Source organism: Malaclemys terrapin, chromosome 1 (assembly GCF_027887155.1).
Source record: "Malaclemys terrapin pileata isolate rMalTer1 chromosome 1, rMalTer1.hap1, whole genome shotgun sequence".
Taxonomy (NCBI): Eukaryota; Metazoa; Chordata; order Testudines; family Emydidae; genus Malaclemys; species Malaclemys terrapin.
In genome coordinates this window covers 133,642,778-133,666,495 of record NC_071505.1, presented here as the reverse complement: position 1 = coordinate 133,666,495, position 23,718 = coordinate 133,642,778, and the positions used below count along the sequence as shown (strand labels likewise).

Genomic DNA, 23,718 nt, shown 5'->3' with positions numbered 1-23,718 from the left:
CTGGAGACTCGGTCCTGCCGGCAGTCCTATTGAACCGTCTTGACAATGATGGCTAGCAGTCGTAATACAGCATTTTCTGCCAAGCACCCAGAAGATGCTGACGGCTATCGGTCATGCTGCACCGTCTGCTGCCAGCTTAAGATGTAAAAAATAGATGGACCAGATTTGTTCTGTATTCATTTGCTTCCCCCTCCCTCCGTGAAATCAACGGCCTGCTAAACTCAGGGTTCTAAGTTCAATCTTTGGGGGGGCCATTCTGTGTGACAGTTTGTGTTTCTCCCTGATGCACAGCCACCCTTGTTGATTTTAATTCCCTGTAAGCCATGTCGTCACTCACCCCTCCCTCCCTCCGTCAGACAATAGTTTCGCGCCTTTTTTCAGCCCAGACGCCATAGCACTGGGATCATGGAGCCCGCTCAGATCATCGTGGCAATTATGGGCACTATGAACACCACGCGCATTGTCCTGGAGTATATGCAGAGCCAGAACATGCCAAAGCAAAACCAGGTGAGGAGGTGATTGCAGCGATTGCAGCGCGGCGACGAGAATGATGAGGAAATTGACATGGACATAGACCTCTCACAAAGTACAGGCCCCAGCAATGTGCAAATCATGGTGTTACTGGGGCAGGTTCATGCCATGGAACGCTGATTCTGGGCCCAGGAAACAAGCACAGACTGGTGGGACCGCACCGTGTTGCAGGTGTGGGACGATTCCCAGTGGCTGTGAAACTTTCGCATGCGTAAGGGCACTTTCATAGAACGTTGTGACTTGCTTTCCCCTGCCCTGAAGCACCAGAATACCAGGATGAGAGCAGCCCTCACAGTTGAGAAGTGAGTGGCGATAGCCCTCTGGAAGCTTGCAACGCCAGACAGCTACCGGTCAGTTGGGAATCAATTTGGAGTGGGCAAATCTACTGTGGGGGCTGCTGTGATCCAAGTAGCCAACGCAATCAAAGACCTGCTGATATCAAGGGTAGTGACTCTGGGAAACGTGCAGGTCATAGTGGATGGCTTTGCTGCAATGGGATTCCCAAACTGTGGTGGGGCGATAGACGGAACCCATATCCCTATCTTGGCACCGGAGCACCAAGCCACCGAGTACATAAACCGCAAGGGATTCTTTTCAATGCTGCTGCAAGTCCTGGTGGATCACAAGGGACGTTTCACTAACTTCAATGTGGGATGGCCGGGAAAGGTACATGATGTTTGCATCTTCAGGAACTCTGGTCTGTTTCAAAAGCTGGAGGAAGGGACTTTCTTCCCGGACCAGAAAATAACCGTTGGGGATGTTGAAATGCCTATCATTATCCTTGGGGACCCAGCCTACCCCTTAATGCCATGGCTCATGAAGCCGTACACAGGCAGCCTGGACAGTAGTCAGGACCTGTTCAACTATAGGCTGAGCAAGTGCCGAATGGTGGTGGAATGTGCATTTGGACGTTTAAAAGTGCGCTGGTGCAGTTTACTGACTCGGATAGACCACATCAAAGCCAATATTCCAATTGTTATTGCTGCTTGCTGTGCACTCCACAATATCTGTGAGAGTAAGGGGGAGACATTTATGGCAGGGTGGGAGGTTGAGGCAAATCGCCTGGCCGCTGATTACGCGCAGCCAGACACCAGGGCAGTTAGAAGAGTACAGCAGGGCGCGGTGTGCATCAGAGAAGCTTTGAAAACCAGTTTTGTGACTGCCCAGGCTACGGTGTGAAACTTCTGTTTGTTTCTCCTTGATGAACCCTCCGCCCCCTCCCCCCCGTTCACTCTACTTCCCTGTAAACTAATCACCCTCCCCTCCCCCATTCGAGCACTGCTTGCAGAGGCAATAAAGTCATTGTTACTTCACATTCATGCATTCTTTATTAATTCATCACACAACTAGGGGGATAACTGACAAGGTAGCCCGGGATGGGTGGGGGAGGAGGGAAGGAAAAGGACACACTGCAGTTTAAAACTTGAAAACTTAAACACTTATTGAAGGTTAGCCTTCTGATGCTTGGGCAATCATCTGGGGTGGAGTGACTGGGTGGACGGAGGCCCCCCCACCGCATTCTTGGGCATCTGCGTGAGGAGGCTATGGAACTTGGGGAGGAGGGCTGTTAGTTACACAGGGGCTGTAGCGGCGGTCTCTGCTCCTGCTGCCTTTCCTGCAGCTCAACCATACGCAGGAGCATATCAGTTTGACACCAAGCTGACACCACCTATCCTCTTCAGCCCGACACTTACTCTCTTCAGCCCGCGATTCAGCCCGCCACCTCTCCTCTCGTTCATATTGTGCTTTTTTGCACTCTGACATTGACTGCCTCCACGGATTCTGCTGTGCTCTGTCAGCGTGGGAGGACATCTGGAGCTCCGAGAACATATCATCCCGTGTCCGCAGTTTTCTCCTTCTAATCTTCACTAGCCTCTTTGAAGGAGAAACATTTGCAGCTGGTGGAGGAGAAGGGAGAGGTGGTTAAAAAAGACACATTTTAGAGAACAATGGGTACACTCTTTCACGTTAAATTTTGCTGTTCACGTTACACAGCACATGTGCTTTCGTTACAAGGTCGCATTTTTCCTCTTATATTGAGGGCCTGCCGGTTTGGTGTGAGAGATCACTCACACAGTGCCAGGCAACAGATTTCGGCTTGCAGGCAGCCATGGTAAGCCACAGTCTTTTGGCTTTTTTAACCTTCTTAACATGTGGGAATGGTTTCAAACAGTAGTGCCCTCATTTCCCATACCAAGCACCCGTTGTGTTGGCCATTTAAAATGGGTTTGCAATGTAAAAGGAGGGGCTGCGGTTTCCGGGTTAACATGCAGCACAAACCCAACTACCCCCCACCACTCACATCCAATTCTCTGGGATGATCACTTCACCTCTCCCCCCTACCGCGTGGCTAACAGCGGGGAACATTTCTGTTCAGCCGAGCAGGAACGGGCACTTCTGAATGTCCCCTTAATAAAATCACCCCATTTCAACCAGGTGACTGTGAATGATATCACTCTCCTGAGGATAACAAAGAGAGATAGGGAATGGATGTTGTCTGCATGCCAGCAAACACTGGGACCATACGCTGCCATGCTTTGTTATGCAATGATTCCAGACTATGTGCTACTGGCCTGGCGTGGTAAAGTGTCCTACCATGGCAGACGGGATAAGGCAGCCCTCCCCAGAAACCTTTTGCAAAGGCTTTGGGAGTACATGAAGGAGAGCTTTCTGGAGATGTCCCTGGAGGATTTCCGCTCCATCCCCATACACGTTAATAGACTTTTCCAATAGCTGTACTGGCCATGATTGCCCGGGCAAATTAATCTTTAATCATTAAACACGCTTGCTTTTAAACCATGTGTAATATTTACAAAGGTACACTCACCAGAGGTCCCCTGTGTGCCCTCAGGGTCTGGGAGCACGCCTTGGGTGAGTTCGGGGGTTACTGGTTCCAGGTCCAGGGTGATAAATATATGCTGGCTGTTGGGGAAACCGGTTTCTCCGCTTCCTTGCTGTGAGCTATCTTCATTGTCTTCATCATCATCTTCCTCGTACCCCGAACCTACTTCCCTGTTGCGTGATTCTCCATTGATGGAGTCAAAGCACAGAGTTGGGGTAGTGGTGGCTGCACCCCCTAGCATGGCATGCAGCTCCGCGTAGAAGCGGCATGTTTGCAGCTCTGCCCCGGACCTTCCGTTTGCCTCTCAGGCTTTGTGGTAGGCTTGCCTTAGCTCCTTAATTTTCACGCGGCACTGCTGTGCGTCCCTGTTATGGCCTCTGTCCTTCATGGGCTTTGAGACTTTTTCTAATATTTTGCCATTTCATTTACTGCTACGGAGTTCAGCTAGGACTGATTCGTTTCCCCATATGGCGAGCAGATCCCGTACCTCCCCTTCTGTCCATGCTGGAGCTCTTTTGCGATCCTGGGACTCCATCATGGTTACCTGTGCTGATGAGCTCTGCATGGTCACCTGTGCTCTCCATGCTGGGCAAACAGGAAATGAAATTCAAAAGTTCGCGGGGCTTTTCCTGTCTACATGGTCAGTGCATCTGAGTTGAGAGTGCTGTCCAGAGCGGTCACAATGAAGCACTGTGGGATAGCTCCCGGAGGCCAATAACGTCAAATTCCGTCCACACTACCCCAAATCCGACCCGCAAAGGCTGATTTTAGCGCTAATCCCCTCGTCGGAGGTGGAGTAAAGAAACCGGTTTAAAGGGCCCTTTAAGTCGAAAAAAAGGGCTTCGTCGTGTGGATGTGTCCAGGCTTAATTCGATTTAACGCTGCTAAATTCGACCTAAACTCGTAGTGTAGACCAAGCCTAAGAGAAAAGGGGAGTTGGTGAGGGGGAAGATTGTTACAGCTGGGAAATCATTTGAGTTTCTGTTTTCCCAAAGTTATACCCTAAGGGCTAGACTCACAAGGGGGATTTAAGCACCTAACTGACACTTTAGGCTCTTAAGTCCAACATTTTGGTACCAATGACATTCACAAAACCACCGCTCACCTAACCTTGCGGGTGCTGACATTGCTACTGGTAAAGTCCCCTAAGCACCTATATTTCTGCCAGTGGGTGTGCTCACAGCTGCCTAAAGTCCTGACATCACTGAGCAGCTCAGCACTTAACTCATGCCTAAGCCCTGGAAGGATCCTCAAAGTAATCATTCCCCCACCTATCTCGCCTGCAGGGTCCAATCCAGTAGGTGTGCTGAGAGCCAACCCCCTTACAAAAGACTGCCGGGGGCACTGATACCCCCTTACCCTCAAATAGCGTTCCTGGGACGTGCAAGGCCAATGTGTCCTCTAATTTTTTCCATCCATGTGTGGAGTGAATTTTGTTATGTGCACCAATATCGAGGTACGTGGGGATGTCGCCACCAGTAGAAATAAAAAACCTAGATATAATATATATATTTTTAAAAGTTACCATAGGGATAATTACTCCAGCCAGGACAAGTTAGTCATTTTAGAACTCACTACTCAAAGAATTAAATTAAAAGCATAAGAGAGAAATAAAATTATGAAATGCAGAGACCAGTCAAACAGCACTTCGAAAGAACAAAATTACAGAGAATATATGTGCATTGCAGGAAGTACCAAGAAGTAACACCACCACCACCACAAGTATGTGTTGGGAGGTGAGTGTGAAAGAGACTTGTGTGTGTGTGTGAGAGAGAGACATACACACACACAGACTGTGTGTGTGCTGGCTGCTGGGGAAGTCTATGAGAGACAGTGCACTGTCTTTTTAAGGCACTCACCAGAAAGCTCAGACCGCAGCAGCTGTCAGCAGCTCTCTTGCTCCTGAGCCCTGTCCTCCCACCTCCTCTCTGCAGAGATGGGGTACATGGGTAGGAGGGAGATGGCGGGATGGGGACACCTGGACATCAGCACCCCCTCTTCCCCCCCTGCTCTGCACAGCAAGCAGGAAGGTCCTGGGAGCAGCTGGCCAGGGGCTCCAAAGCAGAGGGCAGGAGCAGTGCAGCAGCAGAGCAGCAGGGGGAGGGGCACCTGAACACCCCTCCCCAAGCATGGCTCTGCTAACGAAGTGCACGGCACTTGATTCACTCCTTGGCGGCCGCACGACTGCACAGCTTAGAGGGAACACAATGCCAGACCTAGCTTCAAATCCTTCCTCTACCTGATTTGGAGCTGCGATTTCAACCCACATCTCAAGTGAGTGTCATTGGGCTATTGGCTATTGCAGGGAGGAGGAAGAGGGGCTCTCTCAGTCTCTCCTGTTTACATAAATATTTATTGGGCCAGAGAGCATGAGACTGACTCTATAGCCTGGTGGATCGCACGCTCACCCCGGAGGGATGCGACGCAAGGTCCAGTCCCTGCTTCAGTAAAATTGGAGTTAGACACCCTACGTTCCTTTTGAGGGAGGGGATTAGGCCCTACTTCTCTCCTCAGCATTTCCTATTGACTAGTCTAGGTGTCTTCCCACTCAGCTTCTAGCTTCTGTGAATCCCCCCCTAAAGCTATGCCTGCTTTTGGAGCTGGGGGTGTACTTCCCAGCATGGGTAGATGTGCTTGCACTGGCTCTCATCTGAGCTAGCATGGCTGAAAATAATAGTGTAGCAGGGTTAGCATGGGCAATGGCAAGCAATGGCACTGGCTAGCTGCCCAGAATACATAGCGCTTCTAGCCTGGGATACCATCGCTACACTACTGCTTTTTGCATACTAGTTCTAAGGAGCGCCAGTCCAAGTATGTCTCCTCGAGCTGGGAATCACATCTCTAGCTCATAGCGTAAACATAGCCTAATTCTCCCCATACAGTCTATGGGGAGTCTGGGCACCTAACTCAGGGCTGTGAATTCCACTAGGAAGCTGGGTGCCTAGAAGTTAGGCATTGCAACACCTATGTCCCCTTTTGAATCTACCCCTTTCAAATTAACAGAGCTTATGATGTTTTAGCTTTAACTAGGCTGAAGTACTAGCTTTTAAAGTTCTCAAAACTGCAAGTACTCATTTCTGTAAGTTTTGTCATTTTAAAGATCAAAAGGGCATCTTTCCATTTTGTCTGAGATGAGTTTAGGAAGGTGCTGCTAATCAGCTGTATTTGCATATATCTACTTTATAAAGCAGGTTCCCACTTGTGCTGACGATGAAGTGGAACTCTTCGTTAATGATCTCTGATGGAGTAATATTCTCCTGACATAGGATTGGGCATATAAAAACATCACTTCCAAAATTATTGTCACTGCAGTTAAAGTGCTCTTGATAATGTATATTGTAAATGAAGAGGATCAATCAATATCAAGTGCTTTCACACAGATTGAAATGACTCACTCTACTTTTCATTTAGTCTGTCAATCACACTGTCTCCTGTCAGTTAACCACAGCGTCACTGGGAAGTGATGCAAGTTGAATTGGGTCTCGCTTACTGTGCATTTGTGTGAATCAGAAATAGCTCCACTGATGCAATGGATTTACACCAGTGGAAGTGATATCAGAATCAGACTCACTGAATGCAACAAATACTTCTTCAGTGGAGCGTCTCGATCACGAGGTTCCAGCATCATTCAGACCCAGGGAACACAAGCTGATATTCATCCCTGGAGGATGTCCATTAAAATCAATAGTTACACCAGGGCTGAATCTGGCACAATGACTAGTGGTAAATGTCTGATGGAAGACAGAAAATAAATTGTACTTAACGAAATCCAGTAACAGAAGTGTTCGGCAGTGTTGCAGAGGTCTGGAGTCAAGGACTCTGAATCAGCAATTCACATCACATGATACTGTTATTACCCCCAACAAGTTGGCCACCTGAATAGAAGTAGATGCAGAGGACCCATTACACCTATGCTCTGCTCCCCCTACTGTTTCCTGCTCCAGTACCAGAATATTGTCTTAGCTTTTAAAGCATTACAGGAATGGCAGCAGGCTACCTTAGAGGCCACCCCCATCTGTGATCCTCAAGAGACAACGCTGTTCTTCATGGAACCAGAAATTAGGAGCCTGATTCTGGAGCTACATAAGGGGAAAACCAGTGTTGGTGAGAGCAGAGTCAGGACCTAAAACCACCCTGCCAAGGCTAACAGAAACTGGATAAAAGACATTAAGTTCTGGTTACAGAAAGAGGGATGTGGGTGGCCATGCCCAGAGGCTGGAACAAGAATCAGCTGCCAGGAATAGGAGAATAGGGTCACAGATGCCAGAGCCAAGGTCAGAAATCAGAGCTGAGGGTCTGAGTCAGGTTACCTTGAGTGAGGCAAGGCAGGCGCTGGACTGGGAACAAGCAGGCACAAGAGCTATCACAGCCTTAGGCAAATTCTTTGAGCAGCCACAAAACTGCTGCTGGGCTTAAGAGCTGGCCTGCTGTCTCTTCTCACCAATCAGGCTGCGCTTGTTTGGTTGCCCAGAGACTGGCTCTGCAGCTGGCTGATCTATGGAACTCTGAACCAGAGGAGAGCAGAATGTGCCTGAGTCTGAGGCATTGCTGCCCTGGAGATTTATCCCTCGTGTAGTTGAAAGGCAAAGCCTCTCCTCGACCTGGTGACACTGGTGACACTTACCCCAGTTTCAAGCTGGAGTAAGGAGCAGCTTTCCTTTCCAGAGCTGGGCCCTGATGGCTGTCATTATGGCAAATCCTCAGTGGGAACAACCTTCAGAACCCAGTGCAACAGTAATGTGTCCCCTCCCCACAGTAGCTGACCTCCAGAAAATGGTTCTATATATAAAGACACAACCCTGGGAAGCCAAGGGAATAGCCTGCCCTCATTTGGAATGTTGTGCTGCTCTTCTTCACTGTATTTCCGTTGTTAAACACTGCAGTGGGGATTCTCAACCTGGGTGTCATGACCCACCAGAGAGGGAAAGGTTTGCAAGCAGGTGTTAGATGGTCATGGACCATATTGCCCATCTGACAGTGCTAAATAGGAATTAGGTCCCATCTTGATGGAAGGAGAGGTCCTGGCTAGACCTAAGCTATTTGGAAGGGTATCAAAGTGGGTTCGCTGTATGGAGAAAGGGGTTGCTCTAAGGAAAAGTTTGCGAACTCCTGTTCTACAGTGACTGGCATCTAGATGAATATTTTTGAGAGACAAATGTCCAACAGCATATTGAATTACTTTAAAGATTTTATTCAAAAAATAAAATAAAATAGCTACATATACAACTAGTGTTTAGCATTTTGGTCTTTTATAAAAGCACAGTCTCTTATTTTTAATTAAATTGGTTTCAAATCTATTTATTCAAGTTTAAAAAAAAAACTTCTGAAAGTTAGAAAATGGATTGAAAATATAATTTATAAATCATCTTTCTTTTTTTTATAGCAAATAATCTTCAGTTCTGTTCTATTGATAAAATAAACTGCGACAGGTTCTGTTTCTTCTGTGCAAGCTCATCCACATTTACAACAATTCTTGAAAGCACAGAAGTACCACTGTGTGCAACACAGAAGAATTCCATCAGGAATTATTCAGATTCTTGCTGGAAGGCCAGCTCTGAAGTTGCTCATTTCATTGATATTCCGCCAGGGTGTCCAAAGGGAAAAATGAATTCAGTGTGTTGTTCTAGGCCAAGATTTTAAGATGGGTTCCTAATGTTAGGCACCTACCCTGGCCCGCCGATGGGGGGGGCAATTTCCCAGGGGCCCAGACGATTTAAAAGGGCCTGGGGATCCCCGGTGGCTGCCACCGCTGCTGGCAGGACGGGGCATGGCCTCAGGGAAAGGGCGGGGCAAGGAGCGGGGCAAGCGTCTTTGGGTTTGTGCAATTAGACAGTTGGCAACCCTACCGGCGGGGCATGTGGAAGCCCTGGCTATGCCAGAAGAGCAGCTGGCAGCTTGCTGGGCACCAGCCACTGCAGGCACAGCACTGCCCAAATGTCAGGTGGATCACGTCTGTGCGGGCGCGGCTTGTGCATGCCTGGGGGCCCATTGACTGTTCTGCCCGGGGGCCGGGAATTGCTGTCGGCGGGCCTGCACCTACATAAAGGGTGTGATTTTTCAAGCGGTGTGACCCCAGCAGCTCTGATTAAAGTCCAAGGGAGCTGCTGGCTGCTCAGCACTTTTGAAAATCAGGGCATTTATTTAGGTGCATAGTGAGGATTTTTGTAAAAGCACCTAAGGAATTTAGGAGCCTAACTCCCCTTGGATTTCAGTGAGATCTGGGCTCCTAAGTCCCTGAGATGCTTTTTGAAAATGTCTCCAAAAACATTAGTTTAACTTTAGGCAGACAGCTTCAAAAATTTTGGCCCTGGACTATCTTATGCTAAACCTTCTGTGATGGAGTCTTGTGAGAGGGAGGGGTTGTGTCAGCCATAAGTCTGATACAACAGCCATCTGCCAGTGACATCTAAGAGCATGGCTTGCTGTATAGGCCATTTGTGAAAACCGCACTGGCATTGGTGAAAACCTCTATGTATGAAGAGTCCCACAGGAATCACTGAGTCATGTAAAGGCACCCCAGCATGAGTTATGGGCCCACAATGAGGCTTCATGTGCAAAGAGTGTGACTAGTAATAAACATACTATAGATGTGTAGTGTGGATCAGTTAATGTTACTCTGAGAATCCTGACTATTTCTTTCCTTCATTCTTGTATATTGACACTCAAAACCTTAACACAGAGTTTTATATTTAGTTGTTTGTGCTTAAAATTTAAATAATAATAATTTAAAAAACCCCAAACCAGACACAACTAGAGAAGATCAACATGGAACCAAGATTTGAGGCTACAAGATTAGGGATCCAGTCCCGCAAACTCTAACCTTATATGAGTGATCCCACTGAAGCCAACTGGACTACTCAAAAGGTAAGGGCTACTTGAGTAAGGGTGTCTATGATCAGGCCCTATGAGAATTAGCTTCCTGTTCTAAGTAGATTTCTTATTCCTATTTCTTATTGGTATTGCGGTAGCATCTAGGAGCATAGTCATGGATCAGGGCCCCATGGTACTAAGTGATATAGAAACACATAACGAAAAGATGGCCCCTGCCTTGAAGTCTTTACAGTCTAAGTAATCCTAAGGCCTTCATCTTTGCAAAGAGTGAGAAGTGAGTGTGCACTAGGTTCTTAAAGGTTTTCTGTTGTTACATTCACAACGTAGCATAAGACATATTTTGAACATGAGGCAGATGTGTTGATGCACTGTAGTGTGATATAAGATGTATGATTGTTGTCTAAATTTACCCTAGTCTTCTACAGTCTGATACAACAAGACTTTTTCTTTGAGTCTTGCAGCAGCTGAACAGTCTTTTCTTTCACTTTATCTTCTTGTTCCTTTAAAATCCTAGGAAAGAAGCAAAAAGAAACTACTCTCAGAAAAAGGCAATAATACCTACAAGAAAAAAACCCACGCCATCATAGTCGGACATGGCTAATTTTCACTGATGACTGGGAGATTAATTGAAAACAACAGAATTTTGTGAGTTAATGAGTAAGTGAGCACAGTTTATAAAACAAGAATCAAGGCTGTTGTATTGCAAAAATCTATTTTGTTCATTTACTTGGAAAACTGGAATTAGAGCTGATCATTGTCAACTTGTGAATATTTTTGTGAATCAAAGCAGCGAGTCCATTGCTGTTATTTGGGGGGTTTGTGTTATTCATTGTTGGCAGCCACTGGGTATTGGTCACAAAGTTCAACAAATCCCCAAAGTTTCACAAATTTCCATAGGAATGATGATTTGCCTGACTGTTCCTGCCAGGAAGTACTGTCTCCAATATCTGCCATTCATTATTTGTTTCTCTCCTGTTCAAAGTGTATTGGGGGAGCTTTACAAAAATGCCAATAGGATTTAGGAGCACAAGTCGCATTTAATTTCAGTGGGATTTGTGCTTCTGAATCCCTTAGGTACTTCTGAAAATATCCTCCTCAGTCTTTCAACCAGGTAGTAGAACTGAACTGGCATGGGGGGAGAAGCACGCCCTGTACCCTGTTGAAGAGCATAGCAATGGCCATCACTGTGTGCATTTCCCCAGCACTCCCATAGTCTGCCTTTGGGAGCCATCACTGTGTGTTGCGCCTCTACACACGTTCCTCCTCTCAGAAGCCCTTAGTTTGCAACTGACTCTGCATAGACGGACCCTCTTGCCTGTGCAGAGCTTCACTGACTTCAGTGGAGCTCCACGTGGGCACAGAGTTCTATCCACTTGGCGCTTCTTGCAGGATCAGCACTATTGACTATAACGTAAAAAGCACAAGACAGTATTCAGACAGCGGAAGGTTGGTACCTATCAGAGACAATTAATTTAGCAAATAGAATCCATTCAGTCGTCAGTGATAGGGATCAATTCAGTTCACTTACAAATCTTCTTGCATTGAATTTTCTTCTTATTGTGTCCTTTGCGGCCTTCATTTCACCTAGTTTGATTTTTTTACCCATACAATAGTCCATGTTTTAAAAAAGCAAAAGATGTTTTCCTTACCTAGCTAAGTGAAGCACTGACTCATGAGTATTATGACCGGAACAGGCACTGCATTCGTAGAAAATTAAATTGTAATCCTAGATCAGACAGAAAGACCATTTCAGTCAACTTTGCATAATGCGCCAATCTAGCTTTACAAGGCACCATGGAAACATTGGGAGATACAAGGAAAAAAGGAATACACATTGGTCATTTGCATCTCTCTGATTATGGGAAAAATTGGGAACCTATGTTCTGGGGTAAACCTTAGACAATAAGTAAAGATGTCACCAGAACAACAACACAACCAACATCCATTTCTTGTCAGACATGGAGTCCTTTGCAGTTTACGCAGTGGTTTTCTTTGAGCCCTTCTATTTTAGAGGTGTGTTTTTTCAGTGTTTTATTTTCTACATTTTGATGAATGTCATGATTTTAATTTATTATACTGCGCCTAGCGAGGCCTGATAAGAAAGAAAGAAAGATGGATTAGTAATATTGGTTTAAATTTGTATTTTTTGATAGCTGAAAAGTATGTAAAAGTTTGGACTATTAATGTGCTGAATAATTGTTATAATGACATTATATATATATATATACACGCTGAGGATATTTCTAGCTTATCTAGGGACAGTTGGTGAAATTTCCTGGTTAAATAGCTTAACAGTCACACAAATACAAATTTGACATCTAATATAAGCTCAGGGCAACACTCTTTGTTCTTCCATATAAGAATGCAGTTAGACCTGTAAAAGGAAATCTAGCCAGCATGTGGATGATGCACATGAGCTTGACTGTGAGTGGCACTGGCCTTCCCTTGCTCTCCTACCAGGGCCGGCTCTAGGTTTTTTGCCGCCCCAGCAAAAAAAATTTTGGCTGCCCCCCATCCCAGCCCTGGGCTCCTCGCCGTACCCCCCTGCGTCCCCAGCCCTGGGCTCTCCCCCACCACCCACACCCCCCTGCTGCCCCAGCCCTGGGTCACTGGTAACTTGCTCCCAGGGCAGGTCATTCAGCAGGAATTTTAGATGTGCACAGAACACAGACAGGATTGGTTCCCCTATGGTTACAGAACTGCAGTCAAGTGGAACAATTTTCAGCTTGTGTGATTGGAGGATATCTGGATGCATATTATAAGACTGTCCTACATCAATGAGGAAAAGTTGAGGTGCCTTTATTATTCTTTTGTTCCATTCTTTGTTTCTATGGGGAATTTGCCAACTCCCCGTGGAGTGTCCTATTTTTTGAATATGGTATCCCTGCCCTTCCCAGTGCAGCTCTCCATTCACAGCAGGCTGCAGCATGAGGTCTCAGCTTCCTCACTCCCACTCCCTCCCCCTCTTTCCTGTTGGTAGTGGCCAAGGGAATGCTGGGAAATGTAGTTCTTTCCCTGCTCCAAGGCTGGCTCTATAGGCAGGGAGCTAACCCAGGAACTACAGCTCCCAGGGCCCCCTGTTGGTTCTCAGCTCCCATGCTGGATCCCTGCCGCCCCTGCAAATGGGCTGCCCCAAGTACGTGCTTGCTTTCCTGGTGCCTAGAGTCGCCCGTCTCCTACAGCACATCAGCATCTTGTATGAGGAGAAATCACACACGTGATACTGGCATGAATCAGAACTGATTTCTCAGCAAATGCCATGTGGCAGAGCAAATCCTTAATGTGAGATAATGAGTTACACCTAACTAGGGTTACCATACGTCCGTTTTTTCCCGGACATGTACGGCTTTTCGGCAATCAAACCCCTGTCCGGGGGGAATTGCCAAAAAACTGAACATGTCCGGGAAAATGCCGGCCGGGCACTTCCCCTCCCGCGGCGGCTCTGCTCCTCCCCGACTCTTCGGCTCTGTTTAAGAGCCGAGCCCTACGGGCTTTGGGCAGCCCCCATGCCTCCGGACCCTGTGCTGCCGGAGCCTGGGAGGGGAAGTGCCGGGCCGGGGACGCAGGGTCCGGAGGCATAGGGGCTGCCAGAAGCCCAAGCGCTACCGGCTTCATGGTTTGCCGGGCAGCCTCCAGACCCTGCGCCCCCAGCTGGGCGCTTCCCCTCCCGGGCTCCAGCTGCGCTGGGGAAGCGCCGGCTGGGGGCGCAGGGTCTGGGGGCTGCCCGGCAAACTGTGAAGCCGGTAGCGCTCGGGCAGCCCTTTCCGCGTGGCTGGGAGTGGGAGGGAGGAGGGGGTGGAGTTAGGGCGGGGCTGGGGCGGGGCTGGGCTGGGGGTGGGAAATGGGCGGGGCCCGGGCCCCGTGGAGGGTCCTCTTTTTTAATAGTTTAAATATGGTAACCCTACACCTAACTGATGCTAATCATTCATCTTCATCACTTTGACAAACAGATCCTTCTTTTGATAACACAGTCAGTCCTGCAGCAGAAGGAGCCATGCCTTTGAACTTTGAAGGGAAAATTCACTGACAGCATGTACAGTGGAAACCCTCAGTAGCAGAAGGTAAGTTATGTCTAATTAACCATCTGAGACGCATCTTACACTATCAAGGGAATTGGCTAATGAACGTATCGTGCCACTGACAATTATTTTTGAAAAATCATGGACAAATGAGGAGGCACCTAAAGAATGGGGAAAAAACAAATCAACAAACAAGGAGAGAAGAGGAGTGATCTTGGTGGTTACTGTCCTGTAAGTCTAGTTGTGGAATAGCCTCCTGAACTAACAAAGGCAGCAAAGCTTTGTTTGTCTGAACTGTTTACTGATTAGGAGATCAGTATGGAGATTTCTTTGTAAATCTACTAGAAAAGGCAAATGGACTTGTCTTTTCTCTATTTTGCTGATAGTAGCGGTGACAGATATGGCAATTTCCCGCAATGTCCTTGGGAGACCCTACTGAATTGAGTTCACATATGTTTGGGGTCCATTGTATTAAAGGAAAGGTTTAGGTATTATTGTGGGCTGGGGTGGTCAAAGGACTATATCAAACAATGTGTCAGACAAGAACGGATTTATGAGACAATACGTGTGAAATGGATTTCCTGGGAAATACCTAGGGGGAGGTGAATGGAATTCCCCACCCCCTTTGCCTCTGGTTATGCAAAAAAACAAGAACAAAAACAATTCCTGCCTTTTGAAGCAACAGCTTGAGGAAAAGACCTTTGCCTGCTGATTACCTGTTCCGGGAGGCTGAAGATCAAAGGCCTAACCCGTATAAAGGAAAGACTAACTGATTCATGGGTGGGCTTGTTCTGAGACAACGCTGTTATGAACTTGTAACCACAGAAAAAACATTCATTGGGGTTTGAAGGACTGACTCCTGCCAGAGCCCTTGTTGGAGTTGGGAGATCTCTGGTAAGCTTATTAATGTGCAGGTAGGTTCGTCTATTATTTTTAATATGTTTTTTGTCATCAAGATAGGTGATGGCTGGGAGCTGGAAGCCTGACTAGAAAAGGTTCAGAGAAGGGCAACAGACCTGATTAAGGTTATGGCTTCCATATGAGGAGAGACTAAAAACATTAGGGCTGTTCATCTTAGAAAAGAAATGATCAAGGGTGGATATAATAGAGGTCAATAAAATCATGAATGGTTTGGAAAACAGTTAATAGAAAAGTGTTATTTACCCTTTCCCACAATACTAAAACCCGGGGTCACCTCATGAAATTAATAGGCAGCAGGTTTAATGCAAACAAGAGGAATTACTTTTTCCACACAACAGATAGTCAACCTGCGGAACTCATTGCCACAGGATGTTGTGATGGCCAAAAGTATAACTGGGTTCAAAAAAGGATTGGAGAAGTTCATGGAGGTTAGGTTTATCCATGGCTATTAGCCAAGATGGTCAGGGATGTATCCCCATGCTTGGGGTGACCCTAAACCTCTAACTACTAGAAGTCAGGAGGGGAAGGCAGGAGTGGAGCTCTCCAAATTGCCCTGATCTGTGCATCCCGCTGAAGCTGTTGTATCTGCTTCTGTCAGAGACAGGATGCTGGGCTAGAAGCATCACTGATCTCACACAGTATGGCTGTTCTTATGTTCTTAATGTGTTCACCTTACGAATAAAAGTGCTTGCTTAAAAAGAGCTGTGTGGTGACTTGTAACTGGCAGCAATTGTACAACTCTTCATAACCTCTGAAGAGAAAGCAAAGTGCAGACAGTGGCCTTTTTAGGCAGTCTGGCTTGCTGAGCATATCACAATGTAGGCAGGGAACCATGCAGTCTGGAAAAAACCCAGCCAGGAGTGAGTGAGACTTATCTCTGGCCAAGAGAGGGGATGGGTGGATGCCTGAGCATGAGAGCCCATGGAGGAGGAATACAGGTGCAGTTGCCCTGATCTGTGACAGTAACTCTACTCCTTCTTAGAGAGAGCATTTTGGACACTATCAGATTTATATTAAACATGAGTACTTTTGCTTTGAGGCTATTGCTCCCATTCTGCAATGTCAAGTCTGCATACCAGACAGCGTTGATTAATGTTGGGGTGCTTGTTCTTTCATGTTGCTGATTAAGCTTTCTCAAGGTCTAGCTGCCCCCCCCCATCATTCCCACCAGGGCCTTCCCTATCCTTGTTGGACGTGCCTATCTCTGTTTATCCATTCCCTGAGGTATCGTACTGCATCCTCCAATCCTTTCAAGTGATGAGAATTTGATAGGACTTTCTTTGGTGTGCCAACATTGCAATGTTAGGGTATGTCTACACCCAGCTGCTAGTTCGGCGGCTGGCAATCGAAGTTCTGGGTTCGACTTATCGCGTCTTGTCTGGACGCGATAAGTCAAACCCAGAAGTGCTCACCGTCGACTGCGGTACTCCAGCTAGACGAGAGGAGTACCGCGGAGTCGACGGGGGAGCCTGCCTGCCGCGTGTGGACCGAGGTAAGATCGAACTAAGGTACTTCGAACTTCAGCTACGTTATTCACGTAGCTGAAGTTGCGTACCTTAGTTCGATTTGGGGGGTGAGTGTAGACCAAGCCTTAGGCATCCTTAGGCACGCTAGAGGGGTTGCAGGAAGGCTGCCCTACAGCAGGAATCCCCAGGAAGACTTCTGGCTGATTTCTACACCACATTATCTAGCTAGTAAGGCTCCAGGCTTCTAATTACCAAAGTTTCATGAAGCAATGAGAGCTGCACTATGTGACCTCCAGTACTTTAAATGCGATCCACCAACGTTCTTGAAAACCGACTGACAATGAGCCAGATCCTCTGTTGGTATAAATAGGCTTAGCTCCTTTGACGTTAATGGAGCTGTGCAGATTTACACCAGATGAGGATCTGACCCAGTGCAGTCTGAGTGCCCGCGACGAGTAATTCATGTAAGTAAGCAACTCAAGTGGATTCGTTAATGGAGATGTCATACGTGGTTTCCTAGGAATTACATTGCCATTTAACAGTAATTAATATCCATTAAAATACATTATTATAAGCTCAACAGGCAAATTGCTATAATTTAATTAAATCTCTGCAGCTTTTCAGATGACAAATTGTCACTGATCACTCCTTACTTTTGCTCCATCAAGCAATGTATTCTAATGAGTATTCATTCATTTGAATGTTATCATTTTTCATTTGACATTGTTCTACGTTACTTTTGTAAAATGTTTTATTTCCTTACATGCCATGTTACAGCTAATGACCTGGTGGGCTGCAAGTTTTGCATCTCAGCGTGATTCATCTTCACTTTACTAGTTGCCCATTTTTAAAAAGAGCTAAATGACAAATAGCTACCCACTCCCTCCATTTACCTTTCGTGTGTCACTTGCTTTTTGCATAAGGCTACAATAATAATACCTTGGAGTTTTTCCTAAAAAGTAACCTGCAGTGCCTGAAATTATACCTGCATTTGGATTCTTACACAAAAACCAAACAGGTTTGCTAAATACAGAAACTTTTAGGTACTGAGTAAGGGGCTTATAATATGGGAATTGAAGTCAATGGGAATTTTGTAACTCACTACAAAGGGAGTAAGATCAGGCCCTAAATAAGAAAGCACCCTTCTTCATCTTATAAACACAAAATAAAAGCCATATAACAACACAAGGCCTATATCTAGCAATGTATTATTATCAGTCTGTGTATAGGTCAAAAGTAGCATATAGCCCTAACTCTTTAAATTATATTTACAGGGCCAAGTATTGCTCTGTTATATTGGTGCAAATACAGAATAATTCCACTGACTTCATTGCATTTTGGACAAACTAGTAAATCCATTACCAATAAGTAATGAATAATGGGAAAATGTATTTACAGACATATTCATGGAATCAGATATCTGATTTGATTCAGTCATATTTCTGCCCCTTTTAGTTCATTTTCTCATGAAGATTTGGACAACTGATTTCTATGTAGATTAATCTTTTGGAGGTGTTATTCATATGAATTCATATTTACTATACATCTGAATGCAAAAATAATATGTGTGTAAGCAAGTGCTTTTGTTATTTGCTAGTCCATTTAGGGTGACCAGAAAGGAGGTGTGAAAAATCGGGACGGGGAAGGGAGGCAATAGGCGCCTCTATAAGAAAAAGCCCTGAATATCAGGATTGTCCCTATAAAATTGGGACATCTGGTCATCCTAAGTCCACTGGTTCTCAAACTATGGCTCATGGATCATCGGTGGTTTGAAGAGCACCTGTGGGTACTCCACAGAGAGCTGCTGCTTCTTCTTGTTTCCAGCTACTAAATCACAGTAAAAGAAGCTAAAAATACATAATTTTCTATCATGACTTTCCATGGAAGTAACTGCTGTAGGTGTCATAGGGATGTTATGGGATTGTAAATGGAGGGAAGTGTCCACAAAACAATTTATTAAGAAACTGTCTACACTATGAGGGGGAAAAAAAGAGAATCCCTAAGGAGATATACCATCATTCACTCTTCAGTGTTCATCATTCATTATTCTCCTGTTTAAAAGTTCATCATCCAGTCATGCAGAGGCGGCTCTATGTGTTTTGCCGCCCCACGCACAGCAGTCAGGCGGCTTTTGGCGGCGTGCCTGCGGGCAGTCCGCTGGTCACGCCGATTCGGCGGCGTTTCTGCGGGAGGTCTGCCAGTCCCGCAGCTTTGGCGTACCCGCCGCCGAATTGCCACTGAATCCATGGGACTGGCGGACCTCCCGCAGGCATGCCACCGAAGGCAGACTGACTGCTGCCCTCACAGGGATCGGCAGGCCGCCTTCTGCAGCTTGCTGCCCCAGGCACGCGCTTGCTGCTCTGGTGCCTGGAGCCGCTCCTGCAGTCATGGATCAGAAACACCACCATGTGATTTAGGTGACCAACCACACATTAATAATTATCAGTAGTTACAGTTCACAGGAAAACCACAGGCTGCAAGTTGTTCTGATAAATAATTTGACAAACAATTACAAATAATAACAAATGCAGAAAGAACAGGAGTACTTGTGGCACCTTAGAGACTAACAAATTTATTAGAGCATAACAAATGCAGGACATTTTTCAGGTAGTTCATTAAGAGACAAAATTAATCAAATAATTACTCACTAGAAATGATTCACCAAGATCGACTAGTAAAAATAATAACTTGTATTTCTGAGTTTCTAGATATAATCTAACATCCATTAAACACTTTCATCTTTTAGTTTTATTACTGATTCCCTTCTTCATACTGTACCTTGGCTAGATGTTCTCCTAGTCCACGAGGGACTTCTCGTTCTTTTTCATTGTCGGTTTTGTTACCCAGCAAAAGGACAGGTATATTCTCTCCAGTTGCCTCCTGCAGAGAAAAGAACACAACACCTGTGACACAATATGTCAACATCATTAAAATATTTTAAAAAATGATTACAGATGAAGTAGAGCCGAGACCCACCAGGTGCCAACATGAAAATGAAAATACTGAAGATGAATCAGACAAGTAAAATGTTATTTTATGAAGAACTATATCAGGCAACAGAATTGGACAAAAGGAATAAAGGAGACATTCTGTACTAGAAATGCATTACCATCCTTGACATTCCTTGAATAACAGAACAGCTCAGAAATCTTTCAGACGTAAACAAATTAAAAAAAAAAAGAAAGAAAAAGAAAAAAAATACTGTGCTACATAAAACCACACTATGTGATTTAGGTGACTAATATGTTTGGCCTGCCTGTGGATACAAGACGAAAAGCTTTAAAGACATAAAACCACAGGTATCTGACCCTACTTTTCCAATTAGATAGGCATGAAAACAACTGCATTTGGTCCAGTCATACCAATCAAAGTATATAATGTAAATGGAGATAATATATTTGATCAAATATAATTCTGAAAAGTGGTAATATATATTACCAAGTAAAACACTATCAGAATGAGTATATTACCAAAAGTACACCAGGGATTAAGTATGCACATTGCCTGAGTTAAAGACAATGGATTTGGCCATATGTCTTGAACTCAGTGCTAGTTAACATCTCCCAAAATTAGTCAGTCAAGATGAATCAAATATGTAAAATATTGGAATTGAAAAGACGACCACGTTTCCTTATCAAAACGAAAATTCTCTTCTAAAGCTATTTTTTAAAGTGCTGAATTGTTATAAATGTTGAATTGTTCAGAAAAAGATGTTAAATAAGGGCCTGATCTTGCAAATACTTAATACTGGGTTTACTTCAATGGGGCTACTGACAGTGGTAAATATTTGAACAATTGGGGCCTAACAAAGCCAGATTAACACAAGGGCTTTAGGGCTGCAGTGTAGGGCCTCGGGCTAAGGGGGGGGGGGGGGGGCGCAAAAATAAATCTCTAATTATATATAATTCAGTGGTCACCAACCAGTCGTTGATCCTGGAGCCTCTTCCAGTCAATCGCGATCTCCGGGCCACTAAAAGTCCAGTGGCGCAGCAGGGCTCAGGCAGGCAGCCTGCATGCCATGGCCCCACGCCACTCCCGGAAGTGGCTGGCTGCTGGCATGTCTCTATGGCCCCTGGTGGGAGGGGAAAGAAGCTCCGCGGGCTGCCCCTGCCCGCAGCACCATGCCTGCAGCTCCCATTGGTCAGGAACCAGCCAATGGGAGCTGCAGGGGTGGCACTTGCGGGCACAGGCAGCGCACGGAGGCACGCTGTCGCCCTCCTCTCAGGGGCACGCAGAGACCGGCCAACAGCTGGTTGCTTCTGGGAGCAGCGTGAGGCTATCACAGGCAGGCCGGCAGCCTGCCTGAGCCCTGCTGTGCCACTGACTGGGAGCCGCCTGTGGTAAGCGCATCCTGGCCCAAGCCTGCACCCCAACCCCCTGCCCCAGTTCAGAATCCCCTCCTGCACCCAAACTCCTGCCCAGACCCTGCACCCCTCACCCTCTCCTGCATCCCAACACTCTATCCCAGCCTGAAGCCCCCTTCTGCACCCAAAATCCCTCCCAGAAAGAAACTAATATAACTGCTATTCTAAGGTAAGAAACAGGCTATTTTGAATTAACTTAACTATATTCTACATGTTTTAAGACTGAAATGTAGCCACAGAATGGCTTTATGTTAATTAAAAGGCAAGTTTAATATAGCGTTAATAGCCTCGATGCCATAATTGTGATCATTTTGTTTTAAATTAGGAAAAAGACTTGTATACGGGGCCCCACAAAATCTAATAGCCCTGGGCCCACAGAAGAGTTAATCTGGCCCTGGGGCCTAACTCCAAAGTACAGTGGCCACCTAGTGGCCAATACAGGTAACAGTGTTTCATATGTTAGCATACTGTGCTTATTGCCATAAGATCTGAATAGACAATAGCATTTTTAAGTCGCAGGAAGCTCACTGGGGCAGGTACGATGGCTGGGTGTGGGCAGGGGGAGAAAAACAAGATATTCCACAGAATTTTTTTCAGGAAGCTGAATCCTATAAAATAAACCAGTTTTACAGCACTTACTGTGGATACCGTTGATTTACATGAGCAACCTATTTAAAATCTCCTAACTTAAAGATGTAGCCGTTGCAAAACTGTCTCTTATGAATTACATCACTGCACTGAAGCATCTTTCAACTCCAATGACAATGATCAATGTGTACTGATACAGGAAGCAGAGGAGTGCATGCTGGGAATTCTTTCCCTGAGATTAAGCCAGGTACCAGGAAAGATGGACATACATCCAATCAATGGTGGCCACTGAAGAGATATACTCCTTGAAATTTTAGAATGACTATTGTTTTCCTATAAAATGGAAGTAGGCTTTCTGTAAAAAGCTGGCTTGGCAGCTCTGTGAACTGAAGTCCTATATATAACAGAGTAATTGCTACAGCACAAGAAGTGGTAGGACCTTACTTCCTCCTTTTTGACCTGCCCATAACCACCACCTGGAGGGAGCGCCTCAAGAAGTTAGAGCATGTGGCCAGAGTAGTTTAGATTGAAAGCTACGTCCTCTTACCTCAATGCTCACCAACCATTGTTTGACAGATGTGAATGTGTCTTTTGCTGTTATATCATACATCACAATGACACCATCGGCTTTTCTGAAAAACTGCTTGGTAATACTGCGGTACCTGCAAACAAGAATCTGTTTATAGCCCTTTGCCTTAGCGCAGTAGCAATGTGACAATATGATTACAGTATAGTAGTCAGAAACTGTACACCAACCCTTCAGTCCTGCAGCATTGAAGATGTATACACAGGGATCTAGATAGAACATTTGCATTCTTATAAGCTCAGTTTGGGCCACAGATATATGGGCATGTGGAGCCAAATATCTTCTTAAATCATGGCCCAGTTCTGCATCCCTTATTCGCATGTGTAATCCCTACTCACTCAAGTAGTCCTATTGAAGTCAATGGGATTACACACATGAGCTGTAACAACAGTACATCTATAGCTCTTTTCATCTATAGATCTTACAGTAATTTACAAAGGTGGTTAAGCTTATTACACTCATTTATAGATGCACAGTAAACAGAGGCATAGAAAGGTTTAAGTGGCAAGTCAATGGCAGAGATGGAAAAAGAGCTCACCATGTTGCCATACTAAGGTTTATTCACATAAGTAAGAGCTGGAGGACCAAAGCTTCATTTACTTAGCTTACATATGAATTTACATTCAGGGGACACATTTCTGCTTTCTGACGAGCAGAGTGGATTTTCTTCCTACTTATTTTACACATGAAACCTCCATTGTTATTGCTGACAATCCCACGTACTAGATGAGTGCAAAATTTGCAATAGAGTGCAGTGTAGATCTGAAGGGAAAATTGAGCTATACTGTGAAATATGGCGAGGGAACAAATGCAGTGCCTTCTGGATTTATCAGTCCCCTTTTTATCTACTCCTAAAGAGTTCATTCTTTTTCTCCTTCAATGGCAATCCCATGTATGGAACTCACAGTGTCAATGACTAAAAGATCAAGTAAACAAAAATGTGCAGTAAAGCGTTTTGAAAAATCCTGCTGCTGACCCTTTCCCTTGTCTTTCTGTTCTTGTATTACCGATGGTAGCACTTATGCTCTGACCCATGCCTCACGTCCTCCTAACCTCACCTTGTGTGTCATTTCAGGAATTCCTCACTCCTCTATGTGAAAAATTATTCAGGCTTCAATTGAAAAAAAAATGAACTTTTCATTGTCAGCAACTGAAAACTGCAATTTTTTTTTCCAGCCAAAATTAATGTTTTTCATTTTTTTTTTGGTCTTTCAATGAAAACATGAAACATTTAAATGGAAACAGATATTTTGTGTGTGAATATTTCCATTTTGTTAAAAAGTAATTTTCTGTTGAAAAAACCTTTCTGACAGAACATTTTCAACCAGCTCTGCTCCTTAATAGTAGCTTATGGGACTATTTCTTTAAGAGTCTCTACAACAGGCTGGCAGTGTTTGCCTGAAACACCCCACCCTGTTAGCCGATATTGATCCTTCTGGGAAAGGATCAAAGGCCTGCTCTCACTTTCACTGAACTGAATGAGAATACGCCCATTTCTCCCCACTTCTGGGGAGCAGGATTGAGCCCAAGGCTGCTATTTTCTAAATGCACAGAGTAGGAGAGTAGAAAG

General features: G+C 45.3%; 1 protein-coding gene across 3 annotated transcripts in view; it reads right to left on the bottom strand.

Annotated features, from left to right (window-relative positions):
• Window positions 1-8,557: 8,557 nt before the first annotated feature.
• CRACR2A (calcium release activated channel regulator 2A) overlaps window positions 8,558-23,718 on the bottom strand; it is a 114,546-nt gene continuing 99,385 nt past the window's right edge. For all 3 annotated transcript variants that reach the window (XM_054039459.1, XM_054039467.1, XM_054039449.1), the window contains exons 15-18: window positions 22,110-22,224; window positions 19,389-19,490; window positions 11,854-11,930; window positions 8,558-10,714 (exon numbers count right to left, since the gene is read on the bottom strand). In XM_054039459.1, coding sequence (XP_053895434.1) covers window positions 10,624-10,714; window positions 11,854-11,930; window positions 19,389-19,490; window positions 22,110-22,224 — 385 coding nt within the window. In that variant the 3' untranslated portion in view covers window positions 8,558-10,623. The remainder of the gene's footprint in view (window positions 10,715-11,853; window positions 11,931-19,388; window positions 19,491-22,109; window positions 22,225-23,718) is intronic.